The following is a 21,294-nucleotide window of genomic DNA, read 5'->3' as shown; positions in this document are numbered from 1 at the left end:
GCTCCATCTGTAGAGTTGCACTGTGTCGACGACGACAGTCACAAACACCAGGGCTATGACTGTGTGGGGGGCATGTTCAAGCACCTACATGGTTGTTTCCCCACATGCATACAGTGTAGTGACACTGTAACAAGGAAAAAAAAATCCACATAATCCTAAGGTAAATGATCCCACACTGTGGACTTTATGGAAGGCTTAGCTGCAGTCCTCCAGTTTGTAATGGACAAAGACAGGACATGACATGAAGATTTATGACATTCTGAAATAGGATGCAGATGGGGGGCAAATGAACAAAAGGGCATCAGGAATATGTGGCACCACAATGTACTTCTCATGCTGGATTACACATCAGGAGAGCTCGATGTGCCATTTTCTGTTTATATTACCCCATACAATGGGCCAGGTTTGACACTGGATGTGAAAACACAGTGCCTGAGAGAGCAGTAGCAGGTCCCCATTATATTGACTGGTCTTTAAAATTTGGTTGCCTTATCCTAAGAGTTCTGTCCTAAAGTTAAGTTTGGAAAGGCTATGCCAAACCAGCATGTGGAAGCTGGGCCTTTGGTCTTTAGAAGAAAGGCTTTTTTTTGTCTTTGGTTGTTTTTCCTGAGCCCCTGCCATCCTGTTAGATACTCTGGACACTTTTCTACTTGCTTTCACCTTTGTTAGTAGGAAGGTTTTTTTCCTCCTGTAATGAGATCAGCTAATAATCTACTTGAATTTACTTCATTAGGTACAAGATCTATTAGAAGAGTATTAAGTAGTCATGAATATTCTGACAGTAAAAATTGAAACTCCTTTTCGTTATGGAACTCCCAGTACTCTTGTAAGGGAAGAAAGAAATTAGGAAACATCAGAATCTAGTACTACTAGGACAACCCAGCAGAAAAAAAGAGAACATTCCCTACATGATTTACCTCCAAAAATCAAAACTAGTAAAACCAAGAGGGGTCAAAAAGAAGTTCTGAGCATAGAATACAGGTACCAAGGTAGGGGAAATTTACATAATAGTCCCCATCTCAAACCACTAGTCTTCAAAGCTATTCTATTATTGTCACATTCTAACACAATTTATGAAAAAGTCCTGACATGATTATCAGCATAATAAATAAAGAAGTCCCTTACATTTTTTTTTAGTGGCACCCCTTCTATCTGCCCATTTATTCTAAGTCTTTTCAATGTTGATCTTAACTCACATGGAGTGATTTAACACATAGTTCTTGAGCAACAACTGAATCAAACTACATCTCCAGCTAGCAGGATGGGGATAAGGCTCATACACAAAGGTCAGAATACTCTCTTTAAAAGTCATACCTGTCTATGACAAAAGGACCTATCAAATTTAGGCTGGACATTGGCCCTTTTCTGTCTCATACAGAAACTTGTACCAGTGGTATCTCTCCATTTGCTGTTGTTGAAAGTTCATTACATCTTTTTTAGAGGTGTAGGGGACAGGAAGCTGAATTTTCTCCTTTTTCTTTAACCAGCCAGTTAGGAAATTTTCTCTGCTTTCTTCCGCCTAAGAAGGTAGGGAGTGGTCTGATGTCTAATATGTAAACCATGATCCACTGGAATCAGATCTCAACAGAACTTCAAACTCCCTTAAGGCTTCCTGCCTTCTTCATTCAAGGGCCCTTCCCGAAGAGCTGCCTTGTAGCTGCAGCACACTCACCTAGTGGTAAGTTGTGGATGTGGAGAGTTCCACAAGCTTCCCTGGAGAAGGAAGATGAGTGGACATGGGGAGTGGAGGCCCAGCCCCACTGGCACAGTGGTTCAAGGCTGCTCTAAAGAGAAGATAATCAAAAAAGGGTAAACACCTCCTTGATTTAAGTTGGGGTGGGAGAAGCTGGGGAAACACATTTTAAATTTCTACTCCCAGCATCTACTCCAATTTTCCATTCATAATTTTTGGCAAGTATGTACTCCATACACTTGAGTTTGCTAATTTTTCATCATCTTCAACTATTCTGGGTGATACTTAAAGATATATTTTAAGACAGTGATATACTGATGACACTATATCGCATAATGTCATATATGAGCTACAATAAAAACAAGCAAGTGTTTAAGTAGATGGATAATTACGAAGATTTTCTATTAATTACTTCTTGGATTTTTTTTTCTATTGTTGTTCATTGAAAATTTGGTATCTTGCAAAAAGACCCCCAGAACACACAGACCCTCACACGTCTAAGGCAAGACATCTTACTATTTGTGAAAATTCAGTGTTGACCATCTTGTTATTCATTCAGATCAGGGTAGTTTCTCTATCCAAATCTGGTATTAAATTATACAAAATCTTAAGTTATAAAAAGATTCCAGACCAGAGATGAAAAGTATCATCTTAAAAGGATCTTTAGTGGACACCTAGCCGCTTCATGAGCATTTAAAATATTTAAAACAGATGTGCTATGTGCATTTAAGAGAAAGACAGTCCACAGCTTTCATAAGTTGGAAGGGACAAATGGCCCCTCAAATGTACCTGCTTTTGAATATTAAATATTGAATTCAGGTCTTAGCAATTATAAGTGGAAAAATTCTGAACATTTATAAATTAATATTTATGTGTTCGACTGGATCTTGATTAGAACACAACTAAAAGCTTCATTATTCTGAGTTCTCTGGTCTGGAGAAAATAATTTAGGTTGTAAAGCATCAAAACTGAAGAATAGCCTAATAGTTGGGTTCCTAACAATTTCATATCTTTTAAGCAAATTTTCTAATGAATTCCCTTAGAAATACCAAACTTAAATTCTGTCCATGTAATTTACAAAAGTGGCAGTTGTTCACATAAAATTGAAACTGAATCATCATTTGTCTATTTTTATACATATAAAAATCAAGAGGGGGAGGAAGAAAGGGCTCTATAGTATTTTTATAGAAAAGAATGGCTTTATACAGAAATTCACAATGTTAAAAACTTCACATTGAAGTTTTTTTATAAGAAAGATATTTTCAAAGATTTAAATCTTGGGTTAAAATTGTCTTCTTGAATTAAAATGTGGAATATAATAATTTGGCTAAAATTTGTGAAATCTGAATGGGAAAAGTGTGCTATTTTAAATTTATTAGTATATAAAATATGATTAGTTTCTGTTTTGTTTTTAAAGATTTCTAGCTTTAAACTTCCTCTTGATACACCCAAGGTTTCTGCTTTTTCAAAGTTTAGGCGTGCCACTCAACAAAGATGAGTTAATTCCCAAAACAGTCACTGTTTATGAACAATGCCTATTTTTCCAAAGGGCTAACACGCATTTCTTAGTACACAGAGCTATATGAATATACATTTAAAGCAAAAGGATTCTGTGCTATGAATATAGCATACACAAATCTCTGCTTTATGCATTACTTATGAACCCACAATTCTCCAATATATATTCACAGACCACATCTTAACTCTCAGTAAGCATTTCTATCTGTCAGATGAAATACATAAAAAGAATACAAATATTAACCATGTCAGGTGCACTGATAAGCTTCCAGACTCTGAAGATTTTTTTTTTCTTTTCAAAGTAGCCAAAGAAAGCGATAGCAAACTTACTTACTGAGAAGTGAACATTTTTTGAAGGAAACTTCTTAGAGGCTATGTTAAGGCTATTGGAAACTCCAATTCAAATGATAAGGTTTCTGAACAAAAGCAACATAAAATAAATTGTTCAATCACTGTAACTGACAGCTCTGGTTTTGGAACTAATCCCACAATACTACTTTGCATGTTAGGAAACCTCTTGAAGTAGCCTTTAGTAAGTAGTGAGTGAGTCTGCATGGTGGAAATGTTTGAAGGCTCAGGGGTACTATATGGCCTTGCAAATATCTGGTGCACGCAATTCCTGTGGTTGTTTTAGTAAGAGGGAAAGAGAGGTATTATTCTGTGTTAAAGGAGCTCAGGAACAGGATAAAGGGGTTAGCTCCTCATCGCTTACTACTGGGTTAAATTCTGAAATTGCCTTGGGAAGGCAAGAGAGCCCTTGGCAGATACCAAGGTCAATGGTGTTGGAAGAACTTATAATCAGGGGCTTAAAGCCCTTCACTGGAGGGATGGGGGGAGAAGAAAAGAGTAAGAGATCATTTCTGTAAAGAAGAAACATATTTCCAGCATAATTTTTAAATAGACTCAATAAGTCCCCCCTCCTTAACCATTATGGAAAAAGTTCAGGACCAACACACAGTTAAGCTACTTAAGTTCCAGTGACGTAGGACTTAATTATCCTGTATGACAGGATAAAAACTTTAATCTTAAACATTAACAATTGCACTAAGTGGTTTAGATCAACAATCTACTTTGAACTCTGCTCATTCATGCAAAGATTATACAATCTCAGTGTCCTTGTTAAATTACTTTTTTTTTTAAATTATTGCACTGGTAAAGCCTCCAATTGAAGATGGGTTTCTTGGACTTACACTGAAATTGAACCTTTTACCTTCCCTATTATATTACAGCATAGTTTATTTTTGAGGAAGTAATCTAGAAGGTCTAAACTATATGCCAGAGTATTAACTATCTGATGGTAGAAACCACAGTGACACTCTGGACAGTACTACCATTTACAATAGGGGACCCTAACTAGAACTCTAGAGATAGGACTCCTATAGACCGTTTTGTAGAACCATCACAGAAAAGGACATGAACCACAACATAGAATCAATGGTTTATAAAATTTTTCAGGTATCCACATTTCACAGATAATTTCTGATCTTCATCTATTCTTCTCACTTGGGCAGAAGATGGAGGCAGTGAGCAAATAGCAATAAGGCAGCCCACAGCTAGGTGAAGAATGATTTGCAATGAATGAAGGAGGCAGCAGAAATATCTGAACATAACTGCAAAACATTTGAATATTGCTGAAAAGCCTCTAGGAGGCTTTATCAAATTAATCAAGGAATGAAGCACATGTGAGAGTGAGAGATATATCAAATATCTCTCTATGTGTGCCTGTGTAATATATATGCACATTTGCATATATTTATATGGCACACAAATTTACTTAGGGAAAACAGCCTAGAAATTAATTTGGAACTCAAAGGACATGGTTACACATAGATCATAATTTCTAAACACAATGTTAGTAATAACAAAATTTATTTGTAAAACAGGACCTGTTATATAAAATGGCACACAATCAAGTTATACAAAAATACAAAATTTCTTTCTGATTACAGTTCTAGTTGCAAATGATAATTAGAAAGCATTCCTGGTGGCTTCCAAATAGCTGATATTGGGAGCACATGAAACAGGGGGCAGCAAAAGTCCATGATGCAGGGATGTCCAAGTGAGTAGAACCTAGTTTCCAAGTTCAAGACTTCTGTCAGGTCACTTTGGAGGAAGACCTCTGAAAATAGCTAGCTCCCGAAATGTCTTCCGTTTTGATACCCATCTTCCAGACTTTTGCCAACTCTAAATTTATTTCCCAATTTTCTGAATGTCCAAAATCTGTGTGGCTATGGAACAGACAGTATTCTGAATTTTCTTACATGATTTGCTCTCTCACCTATTTGGACAGTTGTTAGTTACATAATTATATTTATTCCATTTCAAATGATATAAAAGAGTACAGTGACACTGTTTGGCGACACTAGATGTTAAATGTTAACTTCTGGAGAATTACTTTTTCAAAATAGCTACGCTCATAATGTTGGTTTCCCAGATCTTGCTAAGACATGAACTCTTAATTGTGTGTATAAGTTGTTTTTTTTTAAATCCAGATTCTTATTGCAAATATTCTGAAAAATCAGAAATGTTACATGAGCTTTGAAAAAGAAACCAAGGCATTTAGCAAATTTTAGCCTAGCTAGATAAAGAACACAGATACTTAAAAAAAAATACAATTTACCTTTTGCAGCAATTTAAAGGTCCAACCCTTTGAAAGGAAGCACATTAGCAAACAGCTGTTTATTAAGCCCTAGTGACATTAATTGTATGCATTTCCATAATACCAGTCTACTTCGCTGTCTAATTCTGATAGGAGGCAATGCTTTCTTTCAAAAGATTCTCCTTCCATGGAATGATAAAATGCTGAGGCTTTTTTTTTTTTGTTTTTGTTTTTTTGTTTTTTTGTACAGAGCCTGTATTTAGTGCAATAAGTTTAAAAAATTTGCTCTGAAATATTTACTTTACATTAACAAAAATAGCCTTTTTTAAAAAAATTGTAACAAAAAGGAGTTATCGCATAAACAGATCATGAATTATTCTTAGCAAATTACACTTTTTTTTCTTAAAGCATTCACCATTACAATAAGCAGAACAATGGAATATTAGCCATTCATATCTGGTAAGCTTCAGGAATTAAAAAAAAAAACCCCAAAAACCCCAAGCCCACTCCCAAACATAAAGAACATTCACACTTGAGGATCAAAATATTAACCAATTCTTTAGTTAAACATTGTAGAACTCTGGATACGCAATGGATTGCCAAGGAGAGGAGCACCTGCCAGTGTTTTTTCAGATTTTATAGCAAGCATTTGAATAAAATGGCCGTTTAACCCTAAGCCACTGTTTCCTCTGAAGCAGAAGCCCAAGCACTGGAATTTTCCATGCTTTATGTTCCGGGTTTCTATCCCTTTTTTATTCCTCCCAGCATTCGTTAATCTACAAATCAATACATAGAAAATTAAAGGCTAAACTTGCTGGGTGCCCCAGCTTCCTTTCAAATCAGGCACACAAATGTGTGGAGGATGTTACTAAAATGTGGAAAAAAAAAAAAAGACAAAATGTAAGAAAAGAGTTTGCATAAGAAAGATTATCTACCCTTTTCTTTTTTCCTACTTTCTTTTATAGAAGCATTAGGGTAAACTACAAATACCTGAGGAGTTGGTTACTTTTTAATGTTGGCTGACAAATGTATGAGCTAGGGTCCACCTGTTATGTTTCTAAAAGTAAAATGACATGGCTTCTTTGATTGGGGAAAACTGATTGCAGAAATTGCTTATTTATCTGAAAGCACATGAGTCCTAGGCACTAGGACTCACGCCTCAGTAAAATAAGATCTTTATTTTATACACACGTCAGGGAAATCACCCCTGAATAAACTTTAGACAAGAATTTGGTACAATAATTTTATCTAATTTAAGTGACTAAAGTTAAAATCTCCTCTAAGTTATTAAAAATGTTAATCAGATATGAATCTAACATTTCCATTAAGACAATTACAATTGAAAACATTAAATGACGGAAGTTGCCTTGTAAAAGCCACCCGTATGAAAGGAGTACATGTTTGACAAAAATAAGCATAAAAAAGGTATTAAATCCCTGTTCCTTTTCTCTGATTTTGGCTGATTATGTGTGTGTGTGTATATACATATACATATATATACACACATACATATACATATATACACACACCCACACACACAAATACATAGTTATGTGTATATATTGTTTTGGAATGTCAATGGGTTCCATAACCGTCGGCTAGGTTCAAGCAGAACTTGCTCCCGAAGCCTAGAAAACAAAGTCATACAGAGTATAATCTTAGACAATTACCATTAAAAGGAGATCATGAATGATGTTACAGATACACATGGTTACAGACAGTAAAAGAGCAAAATGGATTGAGACTCCTTCTCCCTGCCCCTGTATTCTTGGGGCTGAAATTCCTATGAATGTTGAAGGTCACATTTCCTTTAGGATCATCTCGGAGATATGCACAGCATCCTTTTCTGGCCTATGTCCCTATAGAGCCCAGGTCTCCTCCTCCTTTTTCCCTGTAAGTTCTAACCTATACAATAGCAGACGGCGAGATTTTCCTAAACCTCTTCATCACGTTTGGTAAATTTTTCTAAAATAAATTTTAAGGAACTGTAGGAAGACCTGATAGATCTTTAAACTTTCTGAACTTGTGAGGCTCTTTTAAGAAAAATTCCAAGAATACTGGCAGTTCTCCTAGTTAGTTCAATGATCCCCTGTCAAAAGGAAAAATTTAAACCTCACTTTCCTGAACATTATCTTATAGGCTAAAAATAAACCCTAAGTTAAAATACCCCATATTCAAGAAGAAGGCAGACAGCAGAAGTGTTTCTAGACATATTACAAAATAGGCATGATACTCTTCCACAGAACTTATCATCTAAGAGAATAATGTGAGCAAATACAAATAAGCAAATCTACAGTCTACTAAGCCCCAAACTTTGGGGGCAGTTTCTTTGATAATTCTTTATGACAAAGGGGATAGTGATGGTAGGGGTCAATCCTAATCATGCATACTGAGTGTGAGAGAGAAGAAAGATATGGTACTAATGCTTAAAAAATAAAGCTACTCTGGTCAGGTGTGGTGGTGCAAACCTATAATCCTAGTAGCTCAGGAAGCTGAGGCAGCAGAATTGAAAGTTCAAAAAGCAACTTAGTGAGACTCGAACTTAAAATCAAATATTAAAAAAAGTGCTAGGAATGTGGCTCAGTGGTTAAGTGCCTCTGGGTTCAAACCCCAGGGCCCCAAACAAACAAACAAACAAACCTACTTTGTGAGCAACATTTCACATTTCTCTCTTCTGGAATTTTAAAACTACTTAAAACATCACTCTTAGGTACCAAAATAATGCAATGTCTGAAGCATCAAAAGAACAATGCACAGAAAAGATGTATCTGGGGACACAGTGGAGGAGGGTTTTTGCCATTCCTTGGTAGGCAATGAACTGATGAACAACATAAAATGAAAACAAAAACTGAAAGAAGATTTAAATGCATTGTTGGGTTAAAAGACACTGGTTTAAAACTGAAAATACTCTTAGGAAAACAACTCTTCCTAAAATTTTTGGTTTCTGGCAGAATGCCACATAACTTGGGCCATTCTCTTGGGATTATTGCCTATAAATTAGGGGTTAAAAAAAAAGGGATATTTGCATTTTAGTCGACCACAATTCATCTATCATTTACTAAAGAATAATATGGAAATATATACCAGGATGTGGCCAAATTAGTTAAATCTCAGCTTCTAAATATTTCTCCCTTTACTGGAGAATGCTTTAATCAAAGTCTCAATCACTGGAAAGACAGAAGAGGAGGGAAAAGCAAATTGATATTTTAAGATTTTATGTATGTCTTTTTAAGTTTTAGGCTTGAAATCTTTATTTCCTGAGCAATGAGGACAACCCAGAAACAGGGGGAAAGAAGCTTTCCTGAGTCCTCCCTTCCACCACAGGGTAGGCAGCATCTTTGCTGTTGTCCTGATTAGCAGGACAACATACCTGCTGGAGACATCTGTGGTTAGGCCACAGTGAGGATGTCTATAGCAAAAACAACTCAGGATTTGCATGCTGATTAACTTTAATTTGTTTTTTTCAAATTAGAGTAGAGTGGGAATATGTCTAAAATTGCCAGAGAAATTCAATCTTTTCACAAGTAAACTGGGAGAAGACCAGATAGTCTTACTTAGAGGGAATGTGGGTGTTGATGGAAACAGCCTTGTTTGCTACCAAAAAAGAAAGAAAGAAAGAAAGAACAAAAGGAAGAAAAATAGCTTAAGAAACAAAGAAGGTACAATCCAGGCAACAGAAGAAAAAAATCAGCAAAGGGCAAAAGACCACAATGTAAACAGAACATTATTTATAAAAAGGAGGAATATGAACTTTTAGCAAGTTGAAAGGAATTGGTACTACCACTTTTCAAAATGATAAAAATCAAACCGTCAGTTCAAATGAACACCCAAATGTTCAGATGGATGAAAACTTAAAATTGACAGTTAAAAAAAAAAAAATAGAGAAACAGCAATTGCATCTTAGGGACAAAACTGTCCCCCCTAGCCCCATGACACTGGAGAAGATGCTGTTCCTTTCAGCTTACTTTTACAGAAAGTGGTCTCAGCTGTGACAAGAACTCTGCCATCCAAGTGATGGGTAAGCACACAAACAGAAAAAGCAGCACATCCTGCGTGATACAGATAACAAAAGCTTCTCCTGAAGAAGTGCAGTCAGTGAAGACAGAGATAGAGAAGAAGTGAAAGTGAAATTCTCGGAGGGCGGCCGCCTCCTCATCTCCACCTACCATCGGCTTTAGCTCTCTGGCATCAGCGACGCCTCCCTTACCAGCTTCCTTCATTGCCTTCCTACTGTTTTCCACAAACTCCTGCAAAATATGGACCACATGGCATCAATGTTCAGATAGTTTCAGATTTTGGTCAGTAGATGAATTCTAAAGAACATTTGCATATTTGACTCAATCTTGGTATAGCAGTAGATAACATATAGTATTATACATGACAGCTGCTAAATTTGTAGGGATGGATTGTAATCTGCTGTCGTAAAAATCTGCTTTCCAATGTGTAACTGATGTGATTCTGCAATCTGTGTATGGGGTGAAGGTGGGAGTTCATAACCCACTTGAATCAAAGTGTGGAATATGATATGTCAAGAAATTTGTAATGTTTTGAACAACCCACAATAAAAAATTAAAAAAAAAAAAAATCTGCTTTCCATCCATGTACTGTGGCAATCTCATCAAGGGTCCAGGAGTTAGCATTAGTTCTACTCTGGAAAGAAAAAACACCTAACATTTTTAAGAGACTATTTTTCTATACTTAGAATATTGCGCTATTTTTTTCCATATTAAGGTTAAATGAAAAAAGAACAATTTATTTCATAAGTCTCCACTTTTAAAAGACCCAAGGAGGTAAAAGCAATAATACTGCTGAGCATAATCTACATTTTTTTAAACACCTAAACTATAAATATGACACTTAAAAAATGTCTACCTGGTTTTGACATCACTTCCTAAAGCAAGAGTCTAGAACTTGTGGTCAGAAGTAGTTAAAATAGAAGTATGCCCCAAAGGAAACATTTCTATTCTGTCAAAGTTTATGGAACACTTCCTCATCCTTATCATTATCATTCATACAGAGAAAACTGAACAGAAAAAAACCTATTTTTTACTCTGCTTTTGATCAGTAGCTTAAAAAAAAAACACAACATTTTCTAAATGCTTTAATCACAAGAGAGATGCAGTGCTCCTAAATCACATCCATTATGAAAACAACCAGTTAGAATTAATTTAGGCATTAGGAAAATGTCCAAAATTTAGTTGATGATTTTCTCAGTAAAAGTGATAATTAGTACCAAATAGGTCAGCTAAAGCATTTGGATTTTTGCTATTGAAACAAATCTAGTTCATTTATTAATATACTTATTTTCAATTTAACTGGGCAAATCATGCTCTTGGAAAATAAGTTATTATTTTAGTATTTTCTTTTTAATATTACCTATTTTGGAGAAAGGAATATTTCACCTCATTATTAAAAAATACCTTTAATCTTGTATCATTTAACACTGAAGAAAATAGTACTTAAACCATTTTAACATGGAATTAATTCAGAATTTAGTTTAGGGGATCTACAGAGGTTACCTAACTGTAAAAAACATCTGAATAAAGTATCTGTGTAAAGATTCAGATGTAGACTAATATGAAAATACAAAACAACATATTGATCACAAGTCAGTTGTCTGTATTCATTAAGAAATGCCCTCAGTTTAGACTAGTATTTTTAGGGCAATGACTTTTAACTAGGGTTGACAGCAATAGCATTTCGAAAGGTGGTGACTGGTGAAGGACAGGTACTAGCAAATAAGACATTTTTGTCCTTAAGCCCCATTTCAGGAAAAGGTACTTAGAACAGCAGTGGCCCAGTGTTCTAATTCAAGGGCTACAAGGCAAATTTAAAAGTCCATTCAAATCTGTCTAACTTCAGAGAGTAGCATCAGAGTCTAGGACAGTGTGTATTTAGGACCACTAATGAGTATGGCTCAGCTGGGTGGATCTGAAATGATCTTTGTGCCAGGAAGGACTTCTTCCCTGATTTCTTCATGCATAGTCTCATTCATGAGTGAGTGCTACGGATTTAATTCTGAATTATTCTGTTGCATATAGTGGGAATTAAATATGGAGAATGATTTGCAAAATATTTTTATTAGTATTTCTGTTCCTCCAGCAGCAGAGGGCATTTTTGAAGTACTTACCATCAGCACTTTATCCATATAGAATTCTCTGCCAGGACTCCCATCATTGTATTTTGTATCAATGGCAAAACACAAGAATAATACATCCACTACCATTTCATAAATGGACAGGAAGCAATGAGCGACTAGGAAAGCAAAGAGGCAGACGATGATCAGAGGCAGCACCCATACTGTGTAATCCTGCTGGTAGTTGAGCAGCATAATCCCAGCCAAACCTGTGCTGCAGACTATCAGCACCTGAAGCAGAGACAGCAAAGAGCACACTTAATATTCTATTGTAGAAAACCACCATTTCTTCATCACTTGCAAACTTAAAATTCTCTTTACTGTTATAAAGGATGGTTGCAAAGGGTCATGCCATCTCAGATTAAGAAGTACAGCTGGATATGGTGGTGCACGCCTGTAATCCCAGCCACTTGGGAGGCTGAGGCAGGAGGATCCCAAGTTTGAAGTCAGCTTCAGCAATTTAGTGAGAACCCATCTCAAAAAATAAAAAGAGCTGGCAATGTAACTCATTGATAGAGCGCACTGGGAGCAAACTTCAGGTAAAAAAGTGTAATTTGGGGCTGGGGTTGTGGCTCAATGGTAGAGCACTCGTCTAATATGTGCAGGGTGCTGGGTTCGATCCTTAGCACCACACAAAAATAAAAAAAGGTATTGTGTCCAACTAAAAAACAAAACTTTAAAAAAAAAAGTTTTAAAAAATAATTCATAATACCCATATACACAGTTGTACATTTATTTATATATACATCATAGAATACAAATTTAAAAATCATACTTTAAATGATTTTGGTTTACGGTAAAGAAAACACAATTTTCCAAATATTATGCTGGTCCTTCTTTAGAATCTGTGGCAATTTTTAAGATAAATATATGCATATTTAAAAAAATTATACATACTCTTAGCGCTCAGCAAAAAACTACTGACATTGGTATTGGTATGTATTTTTCCTTGGTATTCTTACATATATGAAATCCTATTATAAAAACAAATCAAAATGCTCTTCATTAATATTTATAGCATCATTATAAGTGCTTCATAAATACTCCACTACATAATTTCACCTTATGGGTGATTTAAAATTTATTTACTCATTCTCCTTCTTGTTTGAGATTTACATTGTTTTAAGATATAAATGATGCTGTAACAAACATCTCTATTCTTAGAAAATTTCCTCTGTTTTGTATTTTACTTTATGTAGATATGTGGCAAATTTTTAAAACTTTCTATGAAGTTTAGATTTGAATTGTGAAGAAAAGGTTGCCAAAAACACCCATGCTAGAAAAATAAGAGAAATAACTAATGTGTTTATTGTCAGAAAACTCTATTATGATATTTCATCATTTTATACATCACATTTTCAGTGTTTTATGGTTATTTAAATACATTTTAGTTAAGCTTTCCAATAACTTAATAATAGTTTATGGTAAACAGCAATCCCACTTGGTAGATTGTGAAACATGCTCAGAGATTCTAGCCAATGTGTGCAAGGTCACAGAGCAGGGAAAAGAACAGATTCCATTCAATAAAGGACTTAAAATGCCAACCACTGCTCTTTCTAGATAAAAACTTAGCAAATACTTGGATACTAGTAATGGATTGTACTGAATCCTAGATACACACTTCCTTAGCCCTTTAATTACCCTAGCATCACACACTAAATAAAGGAAATGAAGGAGTACTCTAGACTCACAGCCACTTTTCCTTACCTAGTGCTTAGGACAGGCAAACTCCTACATATTCCCTCTGTTTATCAACATAAAAGCACCTCTCATTCACTGTTATCTCAACCATGAGTTATAATGCATTAGAAAATACATTGGTTCAACTATAAATCAATCCCTCTCAGATACTTTTATGGGGCAAATCTGGGTTTGCCCAAGTTTTGGAAGACCCCTCCCACCATTTTTATGGCAATATACTTATGAATCCTAGCCACTAGACCACCAGGGAGGGACGGCAATATACCTATGAATCACCTCTTACAGTGGCTTATTTTCTGGGGTGGTTTTCACAGATGGTTAATTACATTCATTTGCGTTCCCTCTTGTGGTTTCAATTTTAGAATGAGTTATTTCTTATACTGTCTTTAAGTTTTATATATCTACCCTATTAGAGGGCTGGGGTTCTTTATGCCCTTATGATGCTCCTAAAAGTCAAACCACATTGGAAATGCTAAAGTCAACTATAGGAAGAAGGTGTGGCTCAAACAAAGTAGATGAGACAAAAATTGAGATTGAAGCCTGGATATTATGTCATGTGAGAAACAACTTCAAGAACCAGTGATGGTTAGGTAAAAAAGTCAAAGAAATGTATGTCATGCATTTATTGAAGCAGGATATAATAATGGTTCTCAAACTATAGAGAAGCTAGGAATGCAGATTTCTGGACTCTGAACCCAAGAGTCTGATTCATTGAATGTGAAATAAAGCCCAGCTGGGCTGGGGATGTGGCTCAAGCGGTAGCGCGCTCGCCTGGCATGCGTGCGGCCCGGGTTCGATCCTCAGCACCACGTACAAACAAAGATGTTGTGTCAGCCGAGAACTAAAAAATAAATATTAAAAAATTCTCTCTCTCTCTCTCTCCCCCCACTCTCTCTTTAAAAAAAAAAAAAAAAAAAAAAAAAAATAAAGCCCAGCAAAATGCATTTGAAAAATATCTCAGGCACTGATAAGGTACACAGCATATATCTCAAGAAATGCTGGTCTAGATCTGTGATCTCCACGATGGGGTACATGTGCTCTAACATGTATTCAACAGAATCATCTGGAACTTCTATTTCTATTTCTCATACATTTAAAATTTCCTTTTTTAGTATGCTTTATAATGCACCAATTAGTAGGAGCTGTGTACATGTCACCAATAAATAAAGGTAAATGTGTTGGGGAATTGTGCTCAAATTCGTTATCTAATAGGGCATGTGATTTTAAAAGTTGAGGTACTCCTGTTATAGAGGACAAGTTATTGGGGATACAGCAGAAGAGATTCAAATACAGGGTAGGGTGTAAGAATCAGGAAGGAGAGAGGATGCTAGTTTTAGAGTTTTACAGATGTAGGTTTGAATTATTTGAGTTATTACTTTAACTTTGTGACTTTAAGCAAGTTCATTTAACCTTTCTGATCCTATTTTTCCATCTTCAAAAGAGACAACAATATACATATCCCATGATTACAACAGCATTTAACTCAATGCCTGGCAATATTTGTCCCTCCATCCCTTTCTTTTTTTGCCACCATAAGTCCTATATTTATGATATTCTTTCATCTTGGAACCTGTATTTTGAAACATTTTGTTTACAATAAACTAGCACCTATAAGTAATAATTCATATTCTCTCTTTTTTTTTGGTATCGGGGATTGAACCCAGGGGTGTTTAACCACTGAGCCACTTCCCCAGCCCCTTTTTAAAATATTTTATTTAGGGCTGGGGATGTGGCTCAAGCGGTAGCGCGCTCGCCTGGCATGCGTGCGGCCTGGGTTCGATCCTCATTACCACATACAAACAAAGATGTTGTGTCCGTCAAATACTAAAAAATAAATATTAAAATTCTCTCTCTCTCACTCTCTCTTTAAAAAAAAATTTATTTAGATACAGGATCTTGCTGAGTTGGTAAGTGCCTCACTAAGTTGCTGAGGCTGGCTTTGAACTCTCAATCCTTCTGCCTTAGCCTCCTAAGCCGCTGTGATTACAGATGTGTGCCACCGTGTCCGGCCACATTCTCATTTTTATTAATCCAAGTCAAGTAACTTGTCAATTAGAAGGTATAATTAATGTGAGGAAAGATTTTACCAGATAGAGGTAAAATACTTTTACACAGAAGAAAATGACATTTTGTCTTTTTGGAGGGATAGCTTTACTGGGGGCAAATATCAATATATTTTTGGATTTAGAAATATTTAAGAGCTTATAAATTTCTTTTCTTATGCAAACCTAGAGGACCTATGGTTTCTTCTAAATCTAATTCACTCTTCCATAAAAATCATTGGTGCTCCATAGAAATGGAACCTATGACATTACTTTTTTGTTCTGTTTTGGATTTTAAAGTTTTTAAAATTGGATTTTAAGTTTTAAGGTAATGGTGAATCCAACTGCCACTGTAAGAAGTAACAGAGTGATTCCATGTATGACTCACCCAGTTCCCTTCAATATCACCACCAATACTGAGGCTGACACAGTCAAGATACAGATTGAATACCCACAGCATCACAGGGATCCTGCTCTCTGCCCTTTTACAGCTATCCCTATTGTGGACGAACACAGATCCATTCTCACAATGTTGTCATTTCAATATGTTACACAAATGGAATCATACAGTATTAATCTTTGGGAATTGGATTTTTTTTTCACTTAGCCTAATTCTCTCAAGATTCATTCAAGTTGCTGTAAGTATCAATAGTGAGGCTCCTGGCATTTATCTTTTATAATGTTCACTATGGCTTCCTGCTCAGAAAATACTTCTGCACACTAGCAGCCATTCAACTGTAATAAAAGAAACTCTTTTCATAAGATTTACTGGATTCTATAATCAGAAGTATATTCCTAAAAAAGGGAAAACTAAATAATCTTATCTTAGTATGTTAGAAACCAGAAGGTATTTTTTTCCTTTTAGTTTTCTTCTTTTTGGATTTTTTTTAAATAAAAATTAATCTTTAATGGTTTTTAAAGTCCTTTTCAATGATGTTATTAATATCATGTTTATATCTTTCTGGAAAGCAATTTAGCAATGCATGCCAAGAACTCCAATTAATTCCAACTGTAGGATTTTATGATTCAAAGAAGCCAGAATTGATGTGGGCAAGGATGTTTCACTGCAGTGTATATTAGTAAAATATTAGGAACATTTTAGCTGCAAAACAAACCAGAGGATAGATTAAATAAATGAAACAATAGATGTACAACTATGGTTAGAAAAATTTCAGTATAACAGAAAATGTTCAAATACAATACCAAGTGAAAGCAAGAATATAATTTCCTTTTCCACAAGTTTTAAATCAAATTTATTGACTAATATATAATTGGCACCCAGAATAGCCCATAGCATTTACTAGTAAACACTTAATATTGTTGAATGAATAAAAGGATATTAAAAATCTATAGGAAAAATTCTGACCAACAAGTAATAGACTATTGAAAAACTCAAAGGCAACTTTAAAACATTATATTTTATCTTCTATATTTTTTCATTATAAAAAGAATGCACACTCAATGTGGTAAAATAAGGGAAGGGGCTTGAGTTATCCTTATTTCCAAAGGTAGTTGTTGTTAACATTTGTGATATTAATTTTCATTATTTTTCTTATGCATATTTTAATTTTAATTAATTAACTATTTTTTTTGGGGGGGAGGGTTTTGCTAGGGATCAAATCCAGGGCCTCATGCATGCTAGGTATGAACTATATCTCCAGTCCTTATACACATTTTCTTTTTTAAAGACTTTTAGGTTTTATTTTTTTAAGTTGTTGGTGGACCTTTATTTTTATTTATTTATATGCAGTGCTGAGAATCAAACCCAATGCCTCATACATGCTATGTGAGTGCTCTACCAGTGAGCCACAACTCTAGCCCCTTGTACACATTTTTAAACAGTACTGTGATAGTCTTACTATAATTTTACTCAGTTTTTTTCACTTACTATATTATAGGCACTTCTTCTTCATACTACAAACTCATAATGAAACATGGCTTAATAGGTGAATAACAGCCATCAGACTATTATACCTAACCAATTCCCTACTATTAGGCTTCAGATTATTTACAATTGGTCACTCTTATACTATTATATATAACACCTTTTTTTACCCTTTTTTAAATATTTAGAATTACTTTCTGGGGTAGTTTACCACTATCAAAATTATTGACTAAAAAGAAGAAAGAAAAAGAAAAGTGTTGGGGGGAAGGTTTGAGGGCAAATTTAATGTCTGCTGAGGCAATTATAGCACACAGTGATTAATCTCGGAAGTCAGACAAACCTGAGTGGACTCTGGTTCTGCCATGTCCCAGTTCTCTAAATCTGGCCAATTTAATTCTGTCTCTGAACTTTGGTTTCCTCTGCTATAAAATGAAGCCCGTCTCACAGGGAGGGCCAGTGCTGCGTTCATTAAAGCTCCTCGCTCAGTGCCTAGTGGCTGGAAGCGCCTCAATCAGAGCTTATGAAAATCACCACCATCACTGGTATTGCCACTTACTAGAATATTCTCCCTTTCCTTCTTAATGGTTTTTCTCTTAAAAAAAAAAATGCCACGTACATACATGTTTTTTATTCTATTTTGCTTCATCTCCTTCTTAGCTCTAGAGACAGATTATAAATATGTTTAAAAATAAAGAATCTGAAGCCTTTCTGAATTAAACAGAAAGCACATAAACAATAACAGTAACAGTGTCAGATGTTCCCAATTCTTAACTCAGATTAATTCATTCTATCTTTACTGTAAAAATTTTCTTCCACGTAAAAACACAATAAGAACAAATTGGCTATAATATAAATTTAATCACAAATTTTCAAAAATAATTATCTGTCATTTCTTCTTCTTTTCAGAGGAAAGTTGCCTGCAATCCTACTCACTTCACACTACACAGTGCTTTGGTTTTCCATACCAAAGATTTTTTTTTATTTCAAAAAAAATTTTAAAAATGCAGTAGCTGGAGTGACCTCAGTGTTCATTAGTAAGAGATGGTTTAAAAAGAGCATTTGATGGAATATGGACCATAATGATAATGAGGAACTAGGAAGATTATCAACGCAAGCTAGAAAATGTATATGATACACTGTGTAGTAAAAAGGGTAGGACAGACAGATATGTATGTTATGATTTTTGTACTGTAGGATAAAAGCCCATGAAGTAACACTGGAGGTGATATACAGAAATGGTAAGGTAAGAGTCAGCAGATTATGGTGGAGATGTTGCAAGTCTTATTCTTTCCTCATTTTTTTTCAAAAATTTTCTATTTTATGGTTGGAAATAATAGCTACAATGAAATTGAATTATAATGAATGCTATTTATTATTTTGCAGATTTTAATAGTATGGAATAAATTTTCTCTTCTTAGACACTTATAAGGAAAGTAGAAGCCTTATTCCCTAACAGTTCAATTTTAAAAGGGTTTATATACAGTAACAACAGCAATAGCTAACAGTCATGGAAAACTGCTAAAATTCACTAAAAATGTACAATGTGTCAAGCAGTGTCCTAGACACTCTATGTGTATGAACCAGTCTAATCTTCACAACTCTAGGAGTTGGGCTCTATTATCATCCTAATTTTACAAATGGGCAAACTGAGGCACAGAGAGGTTATGTCATTGCCTCAAGTCAAACAGCTAGTAAGTGACAGAGTGAAGACTGAAAGCCTGGAAGTTGGGCTCCAGATGGAGTGCTACCCTTAATCCACTGTTTCTGAATTCTATATTGTTTAAAATATGTAAGGTGACACACAAAATATGTAAGGCAAGATACTTAGCCTCACTGTGTCTCTGTCCCCCCAACAAGAATAACAGTACTTAGAATATAAATTTGTTGTGAGGATTAAATAAACATAATACATGTAAAGGACATAGAAAAGTATCTGATGCATATTAAAGACTTTGTAAGTGCATGCTTTGGTTTAAGTACTTTTAGTTGGGTTAGTTTTTTTGTGGGGGAGGTAGGGAATTTTTAAACTAAAAGGCACATTTTTGTAAAAAGTTTACTCAGACAATACACTTGGTCTTACCTTGCCTAGGAATAGCATGAAGTCTCCCACTGTGTTGATGGCAGCCACTCGCAAAGCGTTCTCCACCAGAATGACAAAGGCGTCCTTTGCTGAGGTGCAGAAGTTGGTGCTGTTGATAGCTGTGGCTGTATAAGCATTCTGGACAAAAGAAAACACAGTATTTCAATAATAAACTGACTTTTTAAAGACATAAACCTTGCATAGTTAAAACACAGCTTTTAAGAGTACTTTGGAGTCAAATCCATGAGGTACAAATTGAGACTGAGCACAAAGAAATATGAAACACTGGGGAAAAACACCTGATGTGATAAAAAGAGCTTTCCAGTTAGCTTAGTTTCGGCCCTTTAAAAAGTTATTTATTAAAACATACACAAACCTTTCTAACATCCATTAACCTCTTCCCCATCTTAGTAAATCAAACATAATTTAATCTTTCCTAGATGTCTCAGGTTCATGATTATGAATATCAGTGACACACTTAAACCATTTCAGTGATGCTTTATAAATGGCAGCGGTAAGTACGAGCATCAGATCAGTGTGTGGTTTTATCCAGAATACCCATCGTCTTCTCCTTGGTGGCTTTCCTCTATACTCTTGCTTCTCATGGCCCTACAGTAGACAGCTATTTCATGCCTGACACTTTATACTCCTCTCCATCCTGGGAACAGGACCCCAGACCTCATTTGAGAAAATAGCCCTTCCTGATGAGTCTAAGTGGGGTTGACTCCCTCTCCAGCTCAGAGCATGGGTGGTCACTGATATGAGCCAATCAGTGTGCTCTGCCCACCTGGCCAAATGTCAGACTGTCATTACATAAGTAGTCAGAGTCAATGAGGTAAAAAAGATGGTCCCTGAGACTTCTGGGAAAAAGAGGGTTCCTTTCACCTCCACAGGCATGGGTTGCCTGAAAGGGGTGAAGTATAATGGGCATAGTTGTTTTGCCAACTAACAGGAAAAGCTATTGGAGGTCACAGTGTGAAACTGAGGCTGAAGTCAAGAGCAGAGAATCTGGGTACTTGAATCTGGTGACAGTATTTGCATCCCCCAGAAAGCTGGGAAACTAGCCAGCTTTCTGGACTTTTTGAGTATAGAAGCTAATATATTGCTGCTGCTGAAAAACAACAATAATAGTAATAATAATAACAATAATAATAATAATAATATCATTCCCTTGCTTAGGCTAGATTGAGATGGGCATTCTGTCTTGTAGAATACCAAGTCCCAATTGACAAACTTTCATTAATTACACTTGCTTCTGTAGCCCTTGTCTATTTGAACCACTGGTTACAGACTCTTATTTTTATTGCAAGACATTTTATTTTCTGAAAGTAGAATTGCATTGCTAATTTCTGGAAAATGTAAAGAAGTACCACTACCTCAAATCCATCTGAGTCTTCAGAAGAGAGAGTATGTGGACTTAGTGATTAAAACTTTTGGTCCTGAGGAATTTTTGGGTTAGTGCTGACTTAAATGATTAGTATGGGCAAACTATTGTAATTGATGGGAAACTGCTAGACTTGAGGGTTTATTTCATACTGTGCTGCCTATTAAACTTTTAATACTGAATCTTGGAAGACAAAGTCTTTAACTTATGAGTATTCTAATTGTATGCTTGTTAGTTATTATGAACCTGTATGAAG

At 35.4% G+C, this 21,294-nt stretch overlaps 1 protein-coding gene and 1 long non-coding RNA gene across 4 annotated transcripts in view; one reads left to right on the top strand and one right to left on the bottom strand.

Annotated features, from left to right (window-relative positions):
• Slc44a1 (solute carrier family 44 member 1) overlaps nt 1-21,294 on the bottom strand; it is a 185,778-nt gene that overhangs the window by 42,731 nt on the left and 121,753 nt on the right. Inside the window, exons 13-16 of one of the 3 annotated variants that reach the window (XM_046451299.2) lie at nt 19,655-19,792; nt 11,941-12,177; nt 9,977-10,057; nt 6,970-7,438 (exon numbers count right to left, since the gene is read on the bottom strand). In XM_046451299.2, coding sequence (XP_046307255.1) covers nt 7,415-7,438; nt 9,977-10,057; nt 11,941-12,177; nt 19,655-19,792 — 480 coding nt within the window. In that variant the 3' untranslated portion in view covers nt 6,970-7,414. Of the gene's footprint in view, nt 1-6,969; nt 7,439-7,494; nt 10,058-11,940; nt 12,178-19,654; nt 19,793-21,294 lie in introns of those variants that run through there. The other 2 variants (XM_046451300.2, XM_046451298.2) reach the window with 2 other exon arrangements.
• The window catches only part of LOC124097130 (uncharacterized), a 144,025-nt gene that overhangs the window by 121,100 nt on the left and 1,631 nt on the right, over nt 1-21,294 (top strand). The gene's annotated exons all lie outside the window — the stretch shown is intronic.

Source organism: Marmota monax, unplaced genomic scaffold, assembly GCF_021218885.2.
Source record: "Marmota monax isolate L192 unplaced genomic scaffold, Marmota_monax_Labrador192_F-V1.1 WCK01_AAM20220418_F8-fsc00020, whole genome shotgun sequence".
Taxonomy (NCBI): Eukaryota; Metazoa; Chordata; class Mammalia; order Rodentia; family Sciuridae; genus Marmota; species Marmota monax.
This window is presented reverse-complemented; position numbering and strand designations above follow the sequence as displayed.